At 56.4% G+C, this 14,181-nt stretch overlaps 7 protein-coding genes across 7 annotated transcripts; 3 read left to right on the top strand and 4 right to left on the bottom strand.

The window, feature by feature from the left end:
• The first annotated feature begins 2,239 nt into the window (after window positions 1–2,239).
• C8Q71DRAFT_536531 (cytochrome P450) lies at window positions 2,240–4,736 on the top strand. Its single transcript, XM_047919205.1, has 7 exons — window positions 2,240–2,554; window positions 2,630–2,743; window positions 2,799–2,921; window positions 2,975–3,439; window positions 3,500–3,672; window positions 3,724–4,279; window positions 4,337–4,736. The coding sequence occupies exons 1-7, from the start codon at window positions 2,402–2,404 to the stop codon at window positions 4,391–4,393; spliced, it is 1,641 nt and encodes a 546-aa protein (XP_047780493.1). The 5' UTR covers window positions 2,240–2,401; the 3' UTR covers window positions 4,394–4,736.
• Window positions 4,737–5,079: 343 nt separating this feature from the next.
• Window positions 5,080–5,624, top strand: C8Q71DRAFT_705540 (uncharacterized protein; the record flags this gene model as incomplete). The annotated part of the gene is made up of 3 exons (XM_047920448.1): window positions 5,080–5,127; window positions 5,196–5,381; window positions 5,442–5,624. The coding sequence occupies 3 exons, from the start codon at window positions 5,080–5,082 to the stop codon at window positions 5,622–5,624; spliced, it is 417 nt and encodes a 138-aa protein (XP_047780492.1).
• Window positions 5,625–5,976: 352 nt separating this feature from the next.
• On the bottom strand, window positions 5,977–7,661 carry C8Q71DRAFT_751914 (uncharacterized protein). The gene is made up of 3 exons (XM_047923344.1): window positions 6,943–7,661; window positions 6,418–6,889; window positions 5,977–6,359 (listed from the first exon to the last, which is right to left on the bottom strand). The coding sequence occupies exons 1-3, from the start codon at window positions 7,510–7,512 to the stop codon at window positions 6,097–6,099; spliced, it is 1,305 nt and encodes a 434-aa protein (XP_047780491.1). The 5' UTR covers window positions 7,513–7,661; the 3' UTR covers window positions 5,977–6,096.
• A 130-nt stretch (window positions 7,662–7,791) lies between these two features.
• C8Q71DRAFT_751906 (C3HC zinc finger-like-domain-containing protein) lies at window positions 7,792–10,304 on the bottom strand. The gene is made up of 7 exons (XM_047923343.1): window positions 10,107–10,304; window positions 9,903–10,054; window positions 9,496–9,851; window positions 9,363–9,446; window positions 9,200–9,312; window positions 8,314–9,150; window positions 7,792–8,260 (listed from the first exon to the last, which is right to left on the bottom strand). Exons 1-7 carry the CDS (start codon window positions 10,182–10,184, stop codon window positions 8,219–8,221), a joined length of 1,662 nt encoding a protein of 553 aa, XP_047780490.1. The 5' UTR covers window positions 10,185–10,304; the 3' UTR covers window positions 7,792–8,218.
• Window positions 10,305–10,319: 15 nt separating this feature from the next.
• C8Q71DRAFT_856511 (ATPase, V0 complex, subunit E1/e2) lies at window positions 10,320–10,651 on the top strand (the record flags this gene model as incomplete). Its single annotated transcript, XM_047927310.1, has 3 exons — window positions 10,320–10,414; window positions 10,474–10,562; window positions 10,620–10,651. 3 exons carry the CDS (start codon window positions 10,320–10,322, stop codon window positions 10,649–10,651), a joined length of 216 nt encoding a protein of 71 aa, XP_047780489.1.
• On the bottom strand, window positions 10,392–12,698 carry C8Q71DRAFT_751899 (uncharacterized protein). The gene is made up of 4 exons (XM_047923342.1): window positions 12,305–12,698; window positions 11,852–12,243; window positions 10,474–11,795; window positions 10,392–10,414 (listed from the first exon to the last, which is right to left on the bottom strand). Exons 1-3 carry the CDS (start codon window positions 12,425–12,427, stop codon window positions 10,802–10,804), a joined length of 1,509 nt encoding a protein of 502 aa, XP_047780488.1. The 5' UTR covers window positions 12,428–12,698; the 3' UTR covers window positions 10,392–10,414; window positions 10,474–10,801.
• Window positions 12,699–13,056: 358 nt separating this feature from the next.
• On the bottom strand, window positions 13,057–13,525 carry C8Q71DRAFT_856509 (uncharacterized protein; the record flags this gene model as incomplete). The annotated part of the gene is made up of 2 exons (XM_047927309.1): window positions 13,057–13,390; window positions 13,446–13,525. The coding sequence occupies 2 exons, from the start codon at window positions 13,523–13,525 to the stop codon at window positions 13,057–13,059; spliced, it is 414 nt and encodes a 137-aa protein (XP_047780487.1).
• Window positions 13,526–14,181: the final 656 nt, after the last annotated feature.

Here is a 14,181-nt window from a genome sequence, read left to right as displayed (position 1 = left end):
TCCGAGTTGGGAGCCTGGTTTATATAGTCCAACGTCCGTCAATCGCATTGCTTGTGCTATGGACAGTTTGCATCAGCAAGCGCAGCTGTTACATATCTGTTGATTCTCGTACTTAGTCCCATTCGTAGTGTTTCGACAAGCTGCCAGATGAACAAGTCTTGAACGTATCTGGAACAACAAGAAATCGAACGACTTAGCTGGAATAGGCAGGAGCGCGACGCGGTCTCGTGACCGAGTCAACTTGCCGCTGCCTCAGGCCTCAGGTGTAATACTGCCAGCCAGTATCATCCCAGCCGTATGCTAAGATCTGTGACACCGATCAAAGCCGCGTGCATGAAATGGCATGTACCATGTTCAGCCGCCCCAAGCTGCCCATGACATGAATGACATCGAACATAGCTCGAGGGCGCTTCACCCAGCGGCGCGGCGGACAAACGTCCTGCAGCAAACGTCGCGTTCACTTGCTGTGGTCGGTTTCCACGCAGTTCACGGAGTTACGACATGAAGTCCCGACCCGTCCCCGGCAAAGGGCGGGAGTTATCTCCGAGCGAAGAGCGCGTCTTCCTGTCAATGCGACGAATGGTGGTACGAGGACTGGTTAATGCCACGATTGGCTGTATCACTCCCCTTTGGGCGCGTCCAAAGCTGTGGTCATGTTCACGGGTCGTCCATGAGGAAGCCAGAGAACAGCCTCGTTCCCGTCGTGTGTTCGGGGTCGTCCTCGACGTGGTGGCGGCGATGGACATGCGGCTCTGGTTCTCCCGCTGCCGCTGGCCTATGGAAACGCTGTGGCACGATCGAACCAATGGATATCGGAGTCGCGGACTTAGGCCGGCCTGTCTGTACCGTAGCCGGTGCTAGCACTTCTTACCCGTTGTCCAACAAGCTCAGCAGCGAAGACCGGGATAGAGGACCACAGGGTTCCGCAGTCACTGCTTCGACGCTTGCTCCTGCGGAGGTTAGCCGCCATGAAGTCGAGGACATAGCAACGCTCCAAACCTACGCCACAGTCCCGCGACGCCGCAGACCCGGAGCTGGCGCAGCCTCCAGCAGTGGTTTGATTCTGCGCGTGGATAGGAGTCCTGTGGAGATGAGAAAGATATCAATTTCCCCTGAACGAGTGGATCGGGGGGACAAATCAGGCGTGGTTCAAGGTCATTGTCATTGTCATCGTCATACTCCCTGCGCCGCAGTGACCAGGCAGTGTTTTCGTGAACGAGCCGACGCCTCCGGTTTTACGGACCCTCGAGTCTGGCGGTCGTGAGTGTACAGTGCGAGCAACTGAAAATCATGCGGGGAACGCGACATCCACGAGCATTCATCCCGACTCATAAAACTTGATAATGAACGGACAATATGTCAATGGACTACGTGACGGCTGATGTGTGCAAGACGATCGTCGGACGTACCACTGAAATTACCACTATACACAGCGGCGAGCTCGGCTGAAAGACAGAGATACGTGATCGTCGTCACTGCACACCAGCCAGTTACTCATTCGTCCGATATGACACTCCACACGTCCCAGAATTTCTGGTACCTGATGTAGGCCAATGGAAGTCAGTCAGCCCTACATGAATTGACAAACAGCAGGGAGAGCGAACAGCATACTTCTGATAGGTGTGTACGGCACCAAAGTCACGTCGGGTAGAATTGATTCATTGAACGAGGCAGGGTAAGGTTCTGTTTGCAGAGACTTCCCCGCTGCGTCCATGGGACTTGTGTGTACCTATTAATCTGATCGCGTCTGTATCGTAGGTAAGTTCCTGTTACGTATACGCTTCCCAGCGTAGTCCGCTGTTATGGCGGTACAACAGCTGAATTCATCAAGCCGCCGCAGACGGCCATTCCAGTCACGTTTGCCTCGCATCGCGCAGTGCGTAGCAGTTGCTGCGGCGCGGATCTACGTAACACTGTAGTCAGGCGTCGTGGCGTGCAGTGTAGCGTAGGAGTCCTCTCACCTCGGATTCTGTGATGCTACACCGATATTTGTCTGTCATGTCATGTGTTTCGCGGCGAACAGGGTGGTGCGAGACTGGTAAAAAGCTGTAAAAAGGCGGTGGGCCAACGGCGGGCTGTTAGTAATATTACAGGCGGAAAACTGGATACTTGATGGGCGAAACGAGGCCAGGGCCATCTCGGGGCACCTAACGAGGCCTGCATCACGGTCTCCATCGGGTCCATGGGCGCCCATGCGCCAGGTCCGTAACCCTTTCCCAGAATGGTAATTGACCATCGTTCGATACTTATTCGAGACGGATATAAATTATTAGCCCGCTGTCTGTTCTCAGCCCGTCGACGGCTTCTCCTTTCCACGCCCACGACGCCCGCAACGACCACGACGACCACGACACCGGCCGCAACCCCCAAGAGCGACTCCGTCTGGTCTCGCCTGTAAAACATGTCGCTTGCCACAAACTACTCCGAGCCCTGGACTGGCTACCTCGTCCAGGCGCAGGAGCAAATCGTGTCTGCCTCTCTCCCACGTCTCGCCCTCCTTTTCGTCATCAATATACCCATCATCGCCGTCGTGCTTAATGTTCTATACCAACTGGTGCGTAACAACCACGTCGGCGACAACGCGGGCGTAGCATCAGCCACCACCGTCATGCTCACCACGTTGCAACAGCTTCCCCGTGACCCTTCGTTGCCCCCGGTCGTTTTCCACTGGATACCGTGGTTTGGATCGGCGGCCCAGTACGGTCAAGACCCCGTCGAGTTTTTCGCGTCTTGCCGTGAAAAGGTAAGGTCGGGTGCGAGATCCATGCTAGAGTTTGTTGCTTAAGCTTAAATGGCAGTATGGCAACGTCTTCACATTTGTGTTGCTTGGCAAGCGCGTCACTGTTACGCTCGGTCCCAAGGGCAATGACTTTGTCTTCGGCGGCAAGCACACCGTCGTCGCAGCAGAGGAGGTCTACTCTGTACGTGGTGTCTGTTTCACGGATGTCGGAGCAAGCTAACATATACTCTGCAGTCGCTAACGACCCCCGTGTTCGGCAGCGACGTCGTGTACGACTGCCCGAACGAGGTTCTGATGGAGCAAAAGAAGTTTGTCAAGGTATCATTGACGACGGACAAGTTCCGCGAGTACATCGGGATGGTCGATGACGAGGTCACGCAATACATGGACAACGAGCCACCCTTCCGAGTCTTCCAGACGGGCAGCACGACTGAATGGGGTTCCTTCAGCGTGTACAAGACGCTTGCAGAAATGACGATTCTCACCGCTTCACGGACCCTGCAAGGCAAGGAGATTCGGGACAGCATGTCCAAGGGCTTCGCCGATCTCTACCATGACCTCGACCATGGCTTCACCCCGCTTCATTGGATGTTTACAAACCTTCCGCTGCCGAGCTACTGGAAGCGGGACGATGCGCAGCGCAAGATGACGGATTTCTACCTCGGCATCATGAACAAGCGCAGGGAAGGCAACCCAGATGTACGCAGTGACACTAGGTTTGACTTATGTGACCTGGCTTACACTTGTGTACCCTTGTAGGACTACGATGACGTGATGTCGTCCCTGATGAGGCAAACGTACCGCGACGGCCGGTCTGTTCCAGACCACGAAATCGCGCACATGATGATTGCCCTTCTCATGGCTGGCCAGCACACGAGTTCGTCGTCAACATCGTGGGTCCTCCTCCACCTCGCCGATCGTCCCGACATCGCGTACGTTCTATCTCACATTCCATTCTCACAACATCGCTGACGTTTTCCCAGCGAGCTACTGTACCAGGAGCAGGTTGAGCACTTCGGTATCTCAGGGGGCGACTTCCGCGAGATGACGTACGAGGACATGAAGGACCTGCCCATACTCGATGCCGTCATTCGGGAAACCCTTCGCATGCACTCGCCCATCCACAGTATCATGCGGTACGTGAGGAGCGACATTCCCATACCGTCCTCGCTCGCTGCCCCGTCCGAGGACAACGTCTATGTCGTGCCGAAGGGCTACACCGTGCTCGCTTCGCCCGCGCACAGCCAGCTCGATCCGCTCCTCTGGAAGGACGCGAACGTGTGGGACCCGAACCGCTGGCTCGACAAGGTTGGCTTCGCGGCACAGGCACGGAAGGAGTACGACGAGAGCTCGCAGGTGGACTTCGGCTTCGGGCTTGTGAGCAAGGGCACGGGCAGCCCGTACTTGCCGTTCGGCGCGGGCAGGCATCGGTGCATCGGCGAGCAGTTCGCGATGCTGCAGATTGGCGCCATTGTGTCGACGATGGTCCGGAAGGTCGAGACGCGCTTCGAGGGGCCGTTCCCCAAGCCTGATTACACAGTACGTACTGTCGTTTCTGTCTCGATGTGCGACGGTGATACTGACTATGGTTTTCAGTCGATGATGGTCACGCCCCTCCAGCCCTGCGACATCCTGTACCGTCGGAGGAAGTAGTCAACTTATACATCGTTTTAATCCAGAGACTATATTAAGGAAAGTAGTGCAGACACTTGTAATTGATCCATCTGGGATAACCTTTCACTTGTGTGACACATGAGCGTCGTGGTATATGTACTGGGTGAGGCGTCCGACGCGTATGCAGTTCGTATAGATTGTCTATGTGACGTGCGCACTAGACATGTTCCAATCTTCTTCTACTGCTCGCAGTACATAGGGCACCCCAAGATACAAGTACACGGTTTCAACGAGATCCTTAGGTCCTCTCAGCTGAGTGCTTGCTTGGTTACTCAGAAAGTGATCGACGTGCTGCTTCTGACATCACCGAGTAGGTAGTATATGCATATGACAACCTAGACTTGGCGGACGACTCTGCTCTAGGTATCGTGGACAGGTAGCCATCCCCAGCATTGCTTCATCCATCGGTCCCCACTGTGCTCTGCAGCTAGTACTCTACATGACGCACTTCATCGGAGAGACGAACCGTTCGCAAAAGTAAAAGAATGGAGATCCTTGCGGACCATGACGAGCCCGCCCAGCGATCGTGCATGTACCTACTACCGGTGTGACGTATCCAAGGTCGTTCTTCCTGAACCATTGGGCCTTGTCTGGCTTGGAATATAAACTTCGACGCCAGCGGGCGAGCGCAAGGAAGCTGGAGAGATTCTAGTTTCCCTACTACCATGGACGCCTGGTTCGACGAGGCAGCGACGGCCAAAGATCCGCAAAAGGTTCGTGGCCAGCTTCATTCAGCCGGCAGCGCGGTTCTGACTTGGAAGTCACTTTATCGTCGACCCAGCACATCAACGTCGTGCGCACCACCCGCGAATTGCGCGTTGAAGTGAGCGGCGTGGAAGTGGCAAAGACGAACGCGCCGCGACTGCTCTTCGAGGGCGACCTCCCCGTGTACATCTACATCCGGAAGAGCGACGTTCATATGGAGCTTCTCAAGCAGACGGAGCACACTACGCGTTGCCCATACAAGGTGCCGTCACGTCATTTGTTATGTTCTGCGTCGTGCTAAGGGTGTCGTTCATCGTGCTAGGGAATCGCCAATTACTATACTTTGGAGCTGTCCAATGGGGAGAAGATCGACAATATGATGTGGTGCTACGAGGAACCCATATCTGAAGAGGCTACGGGGATCAAAGGACTTTTCTCGTTCTACGATAGTAAAGCGAACCTGTATCTCGACGGCGTTTTGCTGGCAAAGCCTGCAAATCGCTGAGCAAGGATCGTTCTACAAATACAGTATCACATCGGTAGGCTAGCAGCGCTGCGTACCTTACCCACCCTCAGCATGTATATATGTGGTGAGACAATAGCGGAAAGCACTCACCGGCATGATAATGCGTGATGCTGGGCGAATCGGTCACTCCAGGCTAAGACGTCTCAGAGAACTTCAAAATATTTCGTGATCGACAGCATCAGCTCGTTAACGGAAGACCGCCAGACGAGTCTTGGTGTCGCCACCTCAGTATCCGACCCAGAAAAGGCCTACATGCATATCTGTTAGTGATGCGTCACGGATGCGGCTTGAAGTGCACGCCAGCAAGTGCAGCTCTCGCTGTACGAGGCGAAAGGGTAGTCACTGTGATCACATTAGCACAACGTGTACTGAGATAAATAGTACAATCTCCTCGGAACGTCTGCATACCATGGAACCGTGTCCGCTCAAACTACTCAAACCTAATGTACACCTAAAGTAAGCCTGCCTCCCGTAGGTCTCTCTGCAGCCGCGACTCCGCCTCGTTCAGCTGCGTCGTGGTCGGCGTGGGCGGCTCGGCGTGCTCGTTGTAGTCGTAGATGCCGAAGACGCGCTCGATATTGCGGCGCGTCTCTATGTCCTGCAGCACCTGCTCAGACGAGCTCGGAGCGGGGGGATTTGCCGCTTGCCGGATGGACTTCTCCCACCGCTTGACGCGGTAGAAGCCAATGATGGACGCGACGAGGAGGAACCAGCCTGCAAAAGCAGATAAACACTCCGTCCACGTTCATGTAAACGAGTGAAGGATACGCACCCATGATTATCAGCAAGAAGGACATCCAGTCCCGCGATCCCATGCTCCATTCCGCCGAGGATATGTCTATCACCGTGCCATTAGGCAACATCGCCTGGCCCGGCCCCGTCTTATGTATGACCTCCGGTAAACCAGTCGTTGCATTCCACAAAATGAGGTCCTGGCCGACGCCACCGTCGCCTTCTTCCTGTGCAGCGCGCATGCGCGACGAGAACCCGTACTGGATCATCGTGAGCCCGAGGCCCGCGCGCGAGCCGTGCTTGGCGGCGTGCGTGGTGTGGAGGAGGTACGTGAGCACGAAGCCGACGAACTGGAAGAAATACGAGACGAAGGCGGTCGAGATGAAGAAAATTACGGAGCCCGTGGGCAAGTCGTCCACAATCATGTCCCCGCCGATGGACATCATCGCCGGCGCCATGACGGTCGTCTCCCAGTACGGCGGCACAGCGTCCGCCTGCGCTTCCTGGTACGACTGTAGGAGAAAAGATTGGTTGAGGTCATCCTGTATGCGGATCCCATACGCACCGGCGGCAATTCATTCTGCGAATCCTCGGGCACCATGATAACTTCCCCGTTCTCGTTCGTCAACGCAACGGACCTCCCAGGCTTCGCCATCACGTTCGCAAACACCCCATCGTTATCCAGCCCACCGCCCAGCGGTGCGGACGCACCATTCGGCTCCGTAGGCACTCTTGAGTAATGCTGGGGGAGTAGCGCGCCCACCACCCGCCGGAAGAACGACGGTCGCGGTGGCTCCGGACGCTGGGGGGCCACTGGCAGCTCGCCATTCGAGTTGCCCCAGTCATTAGGGCGGGCGAAGTTGGAGGGCGATGGGGGCGAGCCGGGTGGGGGAAAGTCGTACTCGTACTCGCGCTCGAAGTCGTACGCTCCAGGCCGCGATGTGGGTGTTGCTGCCGACGGCGCTGTTGTGTCTACCGCTAGCGGATGCGAGTCGACGTAGTGCCCGTGCGTCAGGTGGGACGTCTCGGTCGCCGAGTGCTCGTCATCTTCGTGGTCGTCGAACGCATCCTCCAACTCCCGGTCTGCGTCCGGCTCAGAACGGGGATTTGGCAGCGGTGCGTAGCCAGCGGGCATCGTGGGCCCAGAATGATTCGAGTGGTATTCAAGAAAGTAGGGCCAATCGGACGGACGTTAGAACATGAAGCTTTGAAGGTTGTAGTCGGAAGATGCGGTGTAGGTGAGATGGGCGTCCCAGGCGGGGACGCGTGCCGCGCAGTTGTGTGAGACCGCCGGCGTCTCTGCATCCCGCATCAGTCATACTTGCAACAAACATACAGCGGGCGGGATGATCGCCATATTCACGATGACATATGTACATGTATGATGGCCCATTCTGAATGAGAATGTCCAGTCGTTGGATAGAGTATGTTACAAGGGCATCAAACGCACAGAACAGAGCATAATAGGGCTCACGGTGAAGAGATCCGACTCTCACTGTTTCTTCTGCATCTCAACTACTCTAATATCGTTTGACCGCTCGGGGCCTTGGGACCCTTTGCTTGAGTAGCACACACCCTCGAGATGGGTCGGAAAACACCAGAGTCCTAGGCCTGAGTACTGAGTATTTGCACGCACTCCTTATCTGAGACAGGTATTTCGTGCCACACAACCTCATCAGATATTACGGCTTGTGTCGTTTGAATCATCTTCAGATCGGGTAGCCGCATATGTAATACGCCGAACAATGGGAGCACGATCTTCAAAACAACAGAGCAACTACAAATTCAGCATCCTCCATAACACAAAGACAATGAAGCAGCAATACAGTCCAACATCCCCCTCATCCAAGTAATCCCTTGACATACTTCAAGAGATCCCTGCCCTGCAGACGACAGTCAGCACCACGAATGATGACCACTTAGAGAAACGACGTACTCCACGACTCTTGACGCCAGCAACCATCGCCTCCACAGAGTCCACTTCCGCCTCATTCTCCAGCGGCTGCCCATTCGAGAAGACCGACCCACTTGCCGACCTCCCGCTCACGCTCCGGCCATGCCCAAAGCGCTGCTTGCGCGCCATCCCATGCCTCATCACCGCAGTCAGCACAGCTCGCCACCCCTCGACCGTGGCTGGCTCCGTCGTCGCAGACCGGGCCGGCGCACCCTCCGATTGCGGGGCAGGCATGGACGGCACGACCGTCGAGCGCACGACGTACGGGCAGTACGACCTGTGTTCGCGGAGCACGTCAAGCTGCCGTCGTTGTTGTGGCCGTGCGTCCGTCGTGGCGGCGCCGTTCGTCTGCGGCGGAGACATGAACGCCCAGAGCCCGACGCGGCGCTGGCAGAGGGCGCAATGCAGGAGGGTCGTATCCGGTTTCGCTGGTGCGGGTGCAGGCGCCGGTGTCGATGCCCGACTGTTTGGCTGGCCTAGCATGATCCGAGCACGACTGGAACTCCCTGGCGTGGGCGTACCCTCTCGCAGGGACATAACAGATGCCGCGCGAGCTGGTGTTCTTGTGGGGGTCGACGGCGCCACGGAGGTTGCGCGAGACAGCGATTGTGTCCGCGGCCGCTCGGGAGGCGGAGCTGGTGGCAGGACTGACCAGCCGAACAACGCTGCGACGACAGCAATTTCCGAGGGCTGTGGCTCTTCATCTGGCTCGCCGTTGTCGCTAGACATGGGGTCATCCGGGTCCGAGTCAGGGATGGCGAATGTCCGGACGCGAACGGTCGAGACAGTCGACAGCAGCGATTGGACTTGGGTAGATGCCTATGTCTCCGATTAGGATCAACTTCGTGTGGTGGGAGAGGTTACGCACCATTGGGTGCTTGATTTCAACGCCTTGCATTACAGTGTCTAGCGCCGCTGCGCGCGACTTGATCTCCCTCGCCATAGCCAAGGGTGCTTGCAAAGGTATCCTGTATATCGAGTCTAAGGCCCAGATTAGTGATGTGACAACGCTGGGAGTGGACGAGACTCACCATCGCATTGTCTAGTCTTCCACGGACACCCATCCTTGTGCATATCCACCAGCTGGGCACGTTGCTTCTCCACCAAAGTGTTGGCTGTGTATGGTCAGCCGAACTCGAACCTACCTTCATTTGTCCTACATACCGGCATCTCTGCTCATGCCCTCGCGCCCCGCGACGACCCACGACATGTCGCATATCCCGCACACGAGCCGGTCCTTGCCGTCGTTGACCCAGCCGCACTTGGCTGCGGCGACCGCGTCGATGGCGGGCGGCTTGTTGGAATAGGTAGAGAGCTTGAACGTGGAGAGGCGTGAGAGGAAGGACTGCATCGAGGAGGGGCGGTATTCGGCGGTCGAGGAGGGCGCTGTGGCAGAGCGTGGCGGGTGCCCGAGCTTCCAGGGCAGTGCCTGTCGTGTGCGTGTCGCGCTGCGGGAGAGGATCGCAGCTAGGTGAGGGGCAGTCTTTGCGAGTGTCTGGAGTTCGTTCGCTGGGTCAATTCTGCGAAGCCTTCGTGTCAGCTCGTGGACGCAAGGTGGCAGAGGCACTCACGCCTTAGGCTCCTTTCGAATCCCGTACTTCGCAAGGGTAGCGTACAGATTCTTAGTTGTTCTTTGTTTCTTTGTGGGTGGGCGCTGGTCTAGCGACGACGTAGCAGGTGCGACCGCCTCGTCTAGGGTGTGAATAGCATCCTCGAGTTTGCGCTGAAAGAAGGCGTTAACCACGGCACCGCGGCGCGTACAGATGCCCACACACTTTGATACTCTTCTCAGAGCCCATGTTCGTTGTAGGTAAGGTCGGTATGGACGAGGACGTCGCAATGGCGGTGGACATGTTGCTGACTCGCTGGTCAAGGTGGCGGTATGGAGGAGAGGTCCAGAATAAGCGCTGTGGCTGCGCTGGGCGCTAGCTCCCGTGCGCAATGCCCGACCTTGGTGTCACGCAGCGCTCTCCGTTCACCATCCCGCCATGTCGTCTCCGGTGCCCGTGTTCCTCATATTTGCTATCATCCTCTTGGTGATGGGGACTATATGGTTTGTGACGCCAAAGGGCCCAAACCAGACGTGCGTTCCTCGCCGTTCGTTGAATGAGCTGGTGTATGCTGACTTTAGAATGAACGCAGACTCATCCGGACGAGTCTCATGCTCGCGCTGATGTGCTGCTACTTGATGTGGGCAGTGACATATCTCGCGCAGGTGTACCCCCTAGAGAGTGAGTCTGTGTGCTACTTACCCTACTGACGAGACGAGTGACGGTGCAATCATCTAGGACCACGGAAGACGGTGGGCAACGAGATCTGAGGTGGTGGGCTTCTGAGGCTGAGTTCGGTGCGTCCCTCACTTCTGCAAAGCATTTCTTACGCTCACAGTTGCACAGGAGCTCCGATTGTATTATTTATATCTGCCGTCGTAATACCACATCGCTTGCATGCTATTCTGCAATGAAGGCTACTACGTCGCGGCATCACTGTCCGTCGTCGTCCAACTACCACCCCAACCGCTTCCTCCGCCACTCCAATCTCGTCCTTCGCTCTGCGCATCCCAGACGTTCTCACTATTGCTATGTGGCCATGGATCTATGAGTTTGTGTTCATGATGCGGCACATCCTCCGGCGGTTGGTCGTCGTCTTCCAACGGAGTAATTGGTTCCTCCGACTCGTCCGAGCTTGCCGACAGATACGGCGACACCTCGCCCATTTGCTGTGACTCGTCTTCCGGAAGGCCCTCTGTCAGCTCTGCGCTCCATTCAGTCACAGGTATGTGCTCGGATGCCTCCAGCCGTAGGTCAGCGTGCTGTGCAATAGCAGCAACCATGAGCTCTGTCCATCCTCCGCAGGCAGCCGCGACGCTCTCCTCCCACCACAAGTCACCGAGCTGTATTGGGCTTTGCCGAGTGCCAATCATCGTGCGCTTGATGATCTCGCCTGTTTCGTGCGGCGGCAACGGCTGGCGAGCCTTCTCGTGCGCGAGATGCTGGTGAGTGACCAAGAGTGTATGCTGATTCTCTGCGCATGCTTGGACCTCCCGCATCCGCCGAAAGTGCGACTGTCTCTCTTCAGCCCGCCCCTCACCATCTCTTCGCGTGAACGCGGCAACCTGGCTCGCATACCCCAAGGCGTCGTCTCTGCCCCACTCATCCTTCTCCACGGCTCTACCGACACCGCCCACCTCGACGTCGTAGTCCCATTCATCTGCCACCGTCGCGCACCACTCGGCGAACTCCTGCGGCGTCCACTCGAACTTGTGGTCGTGGTGCCGGAATATGCGGCTGGTCCGCTTGGTGGGGTCGGGATAGCCGGAGCGGGCAGTGCGTGGGGCATCGGGCGCGGTGAAGCGCGCGTTGAAGGTGTAGGAGGGGGTGGTGATGAGGAAGAAGCGAGGTTGATATGCGCCGAGGAGTACTGGTGCGAATTGCGGGAGAACGTCTTCCGGGAGGTGCTCGATGCTGGGTGAGGTGGAACGGTTGGGGTCGTGAAGATACGCGAGGAAGGGATGACATACACTTCGGTCGCGACGATGCACTCGATGCCCACGAACGCTGGATTGACTACCTCCAGCCCACCTTCCCAGATCTGAACCTCCAGTGGCTCCCAGCGTGTGCGGCTGTCGCTTGGGGCGCTGTCCTCTGCCGCATATTCTAGGTCAGCCGCTGAGATGTCCAGGCCGATGACCTTGGTGGGGTGTAAGAAGTCCTCCCGGACGGGCTCGGGAAGCAGATGTGATGACGCTTCAGTAAGAGTGCCGTGGTCGTTGATGCTTGAAGCGGTAGCAGACGACTCGGCACGCGTTGTGGCGAAGGTCTCGAGGATCGATGGTAGCGGTGGTGGAAGCCACGGCGCAGGGTTGCATGCACACGATATGAGCGATCCTTCACCACAGCCGACGTCTAGAATCTGGTCCACCGGATGAATTAGATATGGGGAGGCCACCATGTGTAGGTAGTGTTGTACTTGCCTCCCTAACCCCTTCTCTGCGAAGTACATCGAATACCCATCCGCGTCTTTGGAGAAACAGTGGTGGCTGGAACGTCACCGTTAGTTCTTCAGTACCTTCTTGGTATGCAGCTGAGATGGTCATCGTGAAGAAGGGAGAATCAGTTGAGGGTATAGATGACGGATGTGGACGGGCGGCGCTGCTTTATACACTGGCACTCAGTCGGTTCCACGCTTTGACAGTCATTTCCGGTTGTGTTGTATACAGTGCACTATGATATCAAAGCGGGAGCACCGGGACTTGGGAAGGACACGCTGCATGAGCGTCGAGTAGCTAAATCGACGTCGACGGCGTCGACCATCCCGCCGTGCGGCGCAGCCCAGCCGCGGCGCCGGTCAGTATATCTTGGTGCTTGGTGATTGGTGGGCACAGCAGTTAGCGCCCAACGCAGCCACTGGAGGAGCGCCTATATAAGGCAATCGTGTAGTTTGTTCATCCTCCGACCACTGGCTGGTCCTCTGCCTTTTGGATTACATGAGTTGTCATGAGGTCGTCGAGTAAAGTGAATGTACACACTCGTCCGCTCGCCAACTGAGAATCAACGAGACTCGCGCGCCAGGAGGCATTGGAAAGCATCAACAGTGCTCTGCGCCGTGCACAATTCTAAGTCAAAAAATCAAACCATCATATTAGACGCGCCTTGTACTACTCAAGCTTGGGGTACATAAGGGGGTGCATAACTTATGCCAAGTCACAGCCTCTGATCCAGGCTATCAATCCAGCTCATCCCATTCGTCCAACTCCATTCTCGCCAGCAACTCCGCATCATCGAAGTCAAAGCTCCTGCGCTCAGTATATTCTTCAACCGTACCCAGCGCGGACCTCCGAGATGGCTGCGGGCGTTTCACGGGCTTGGACTTTGACTTTGGCTTTGGCTTTGGCTTGGACTTCTTGAGCTTGGACGCGGGCCAGGGATAAGGACTGGGGGGCCGGGCTGGCTGCCAAGCCTGTTTCGGCGCCTCCTGCTTAGGGTTGCGTGCCAGCAACTCCGAGTCGCCGCGAGCAGCAAGTCCATAATAAGACAAATCTTCGGGCGAGCGAGTATACCTGAGAAAACATGCGTGAGACGAAATGATATGTTCCAATTGAGCTAGACACCTACAAATAGTCGATGGGGTGAGCAATGGTTGGGGCCATAGCGCCGGCGAGGAGGACTATAGCCGCGAAGGCGGAGGAGCGCATGGTGATTGGTGCGTGAGGTAGTGCAGGCGCGAAGAACGTGAATCGTCAATAAAGAAAAGCCCGGCTAGTCCACAAAACGAATGTCAGTAGCTGCATGCAGTAGTCGTAACGCATGTGCTACTTACCTGCCAGAGCCTGTACTCGGGTAGAGCTCGAAGAGGAAGAAGAGCTGAAGAGCTGCGATGCAGAGATACCCTTTATATGTGTGGCAGAGGCCCTCCAAGACGTTGCGAATGGTGCAGGCGAGGTACTACATCGCAGAGATATTGAGTAGATCACATCACTTATTACGGCTGGCGAGCCCAGGGCTGCCCAGGGCGAGCCGTGGGCTCCATAAATATGTCAAATCAGGAGGCCAACCAACTTAGTCGGGGACAGTGCATCCGCATTTGTTTGCCGTGCACTGTCAATATCGACCTCGTATCAGTGCATAACAACCACCTATGAGGTACCATTCGTCAACGACGGGACTGTTCTGACGAAACCCAACGATACTGCTTACGATTGACGTCGCCAAGAGACCGAGAAACTGCTTCCGAGAAAATGCGCAGACTGCAGTGGCTCTCTGCTCAGCGTTGGTCTCTCTTCGAAGACTACTTTTTCCGGCGCAGGAGGGTATTATGGCATTGCCTGTTCATATGTTGAAGACATGCATA

This window comes from Rhodofomes roseus (genome assembly GCF_022264815.1).
Source record: "Rhodofomes roseus strain CIRM-BRFM 1785 chromosome Unknown C8Q71scaffold_7, whole genome shotgun sequence".
Taxonomy (NCBI): Eukaryota; Fungi; Basidiomycota; class Agaricomycetes; order Polyporales; family Fomitopsidaceae; genus Rhodofomes; species Rhodofomes roseus.
Note: the sequence above shows the minus strand (reverse complement) of the source record. Positions and strands in the feature narration are given on the sequence as shown.

Bases quoted from the DNA above. Each gene is read 5' to 3' on its own strand.
- C8Q71DRAFT_751899 (XM_047923342.1), bottom strand. From the start codon at position 12,427: ATGACCATCTCAGCTGCATACCAAGAAGGTACTGAAGAACTAACGGTG. The intron at 12,244-12,304 runs GCAAGTACAACA...CCGGTGGACCAG, and splicing joins GCAGAGAAGGGGTTAGGGAG to ATTCTAGACGTCGGCTGTGG. The intron at 11,796-11,851 runs GTATGTCATCCC...CACCTCACCCAG, and splicing joins TGCATCGTCGCGACCGAAGT to CATCGAGCACCTCCCGGAAG.
- C8Q71DRAFT_536531 (XM_047919205.1), top strand. From the start codon at position 2,402: ATGTCGCTTGCCACAAACTACTCCGAGCCCTGGACTGGCTACCTCGTC. The intron at 3,440-3,499 runs GTACGCAGTGAC...GTACCCTTGTAG, and splicing joins GCAGGGAAGGCAACCCAGAT to GACTACGATGACGTGATGTC. The intron at 3,673-3,723 runs GTACGTTCTATC...ACGTTTTCCCAG, and splicing joins GCCGATCGTCCCGACATCGC to CGAGCTACTGTACCAGGAGC.
- C8Q71DRAFT_751906 (XM_047923343.1), bottom strand. From the start codon at position 10,184: ATGTCCACCGCCATTGCGACGTCCTCGTCCATACCGACCTTACCTACA. The intron at 9,852-9,902 runs GTGAGTGCCTCT...AAGGCTTCGCAG, and splicing joins ATTCGAAAGGAGCCTAAGGC to AATTGACCCAGCGAACGAAC. The intron at 9,447-9,495 runs GTATGTAGGACA...GACCATACACAG, and splicing joins GGGCATGAGCAGAGATGCCG to CCAACACTTTGGTGGAGAAG.
- C8Q71DRAFT_751914 (XM_047923344.1), bottom strand. From the start codon at position 7,512: ATGCCCGCTGGCTACGCACCGCTGCCAAATCCCCGTTCTGAGCCGGAC. The intron at 6,890-6,942 runs GTGCGTATGGGA...TTTCTCCTACAG, and splicing joins CGCAGAATGAATTGCCGCCG to TCGTACCAGGAAGCGCAGGC. The intron at 6,360-6,417 runs GTGCGTATCCTT...CTGCTTTTGCAG, and splicing joins CTTCTTGCTGATAATCATGG to GCTGGTTCCTCCTCGTCGCG.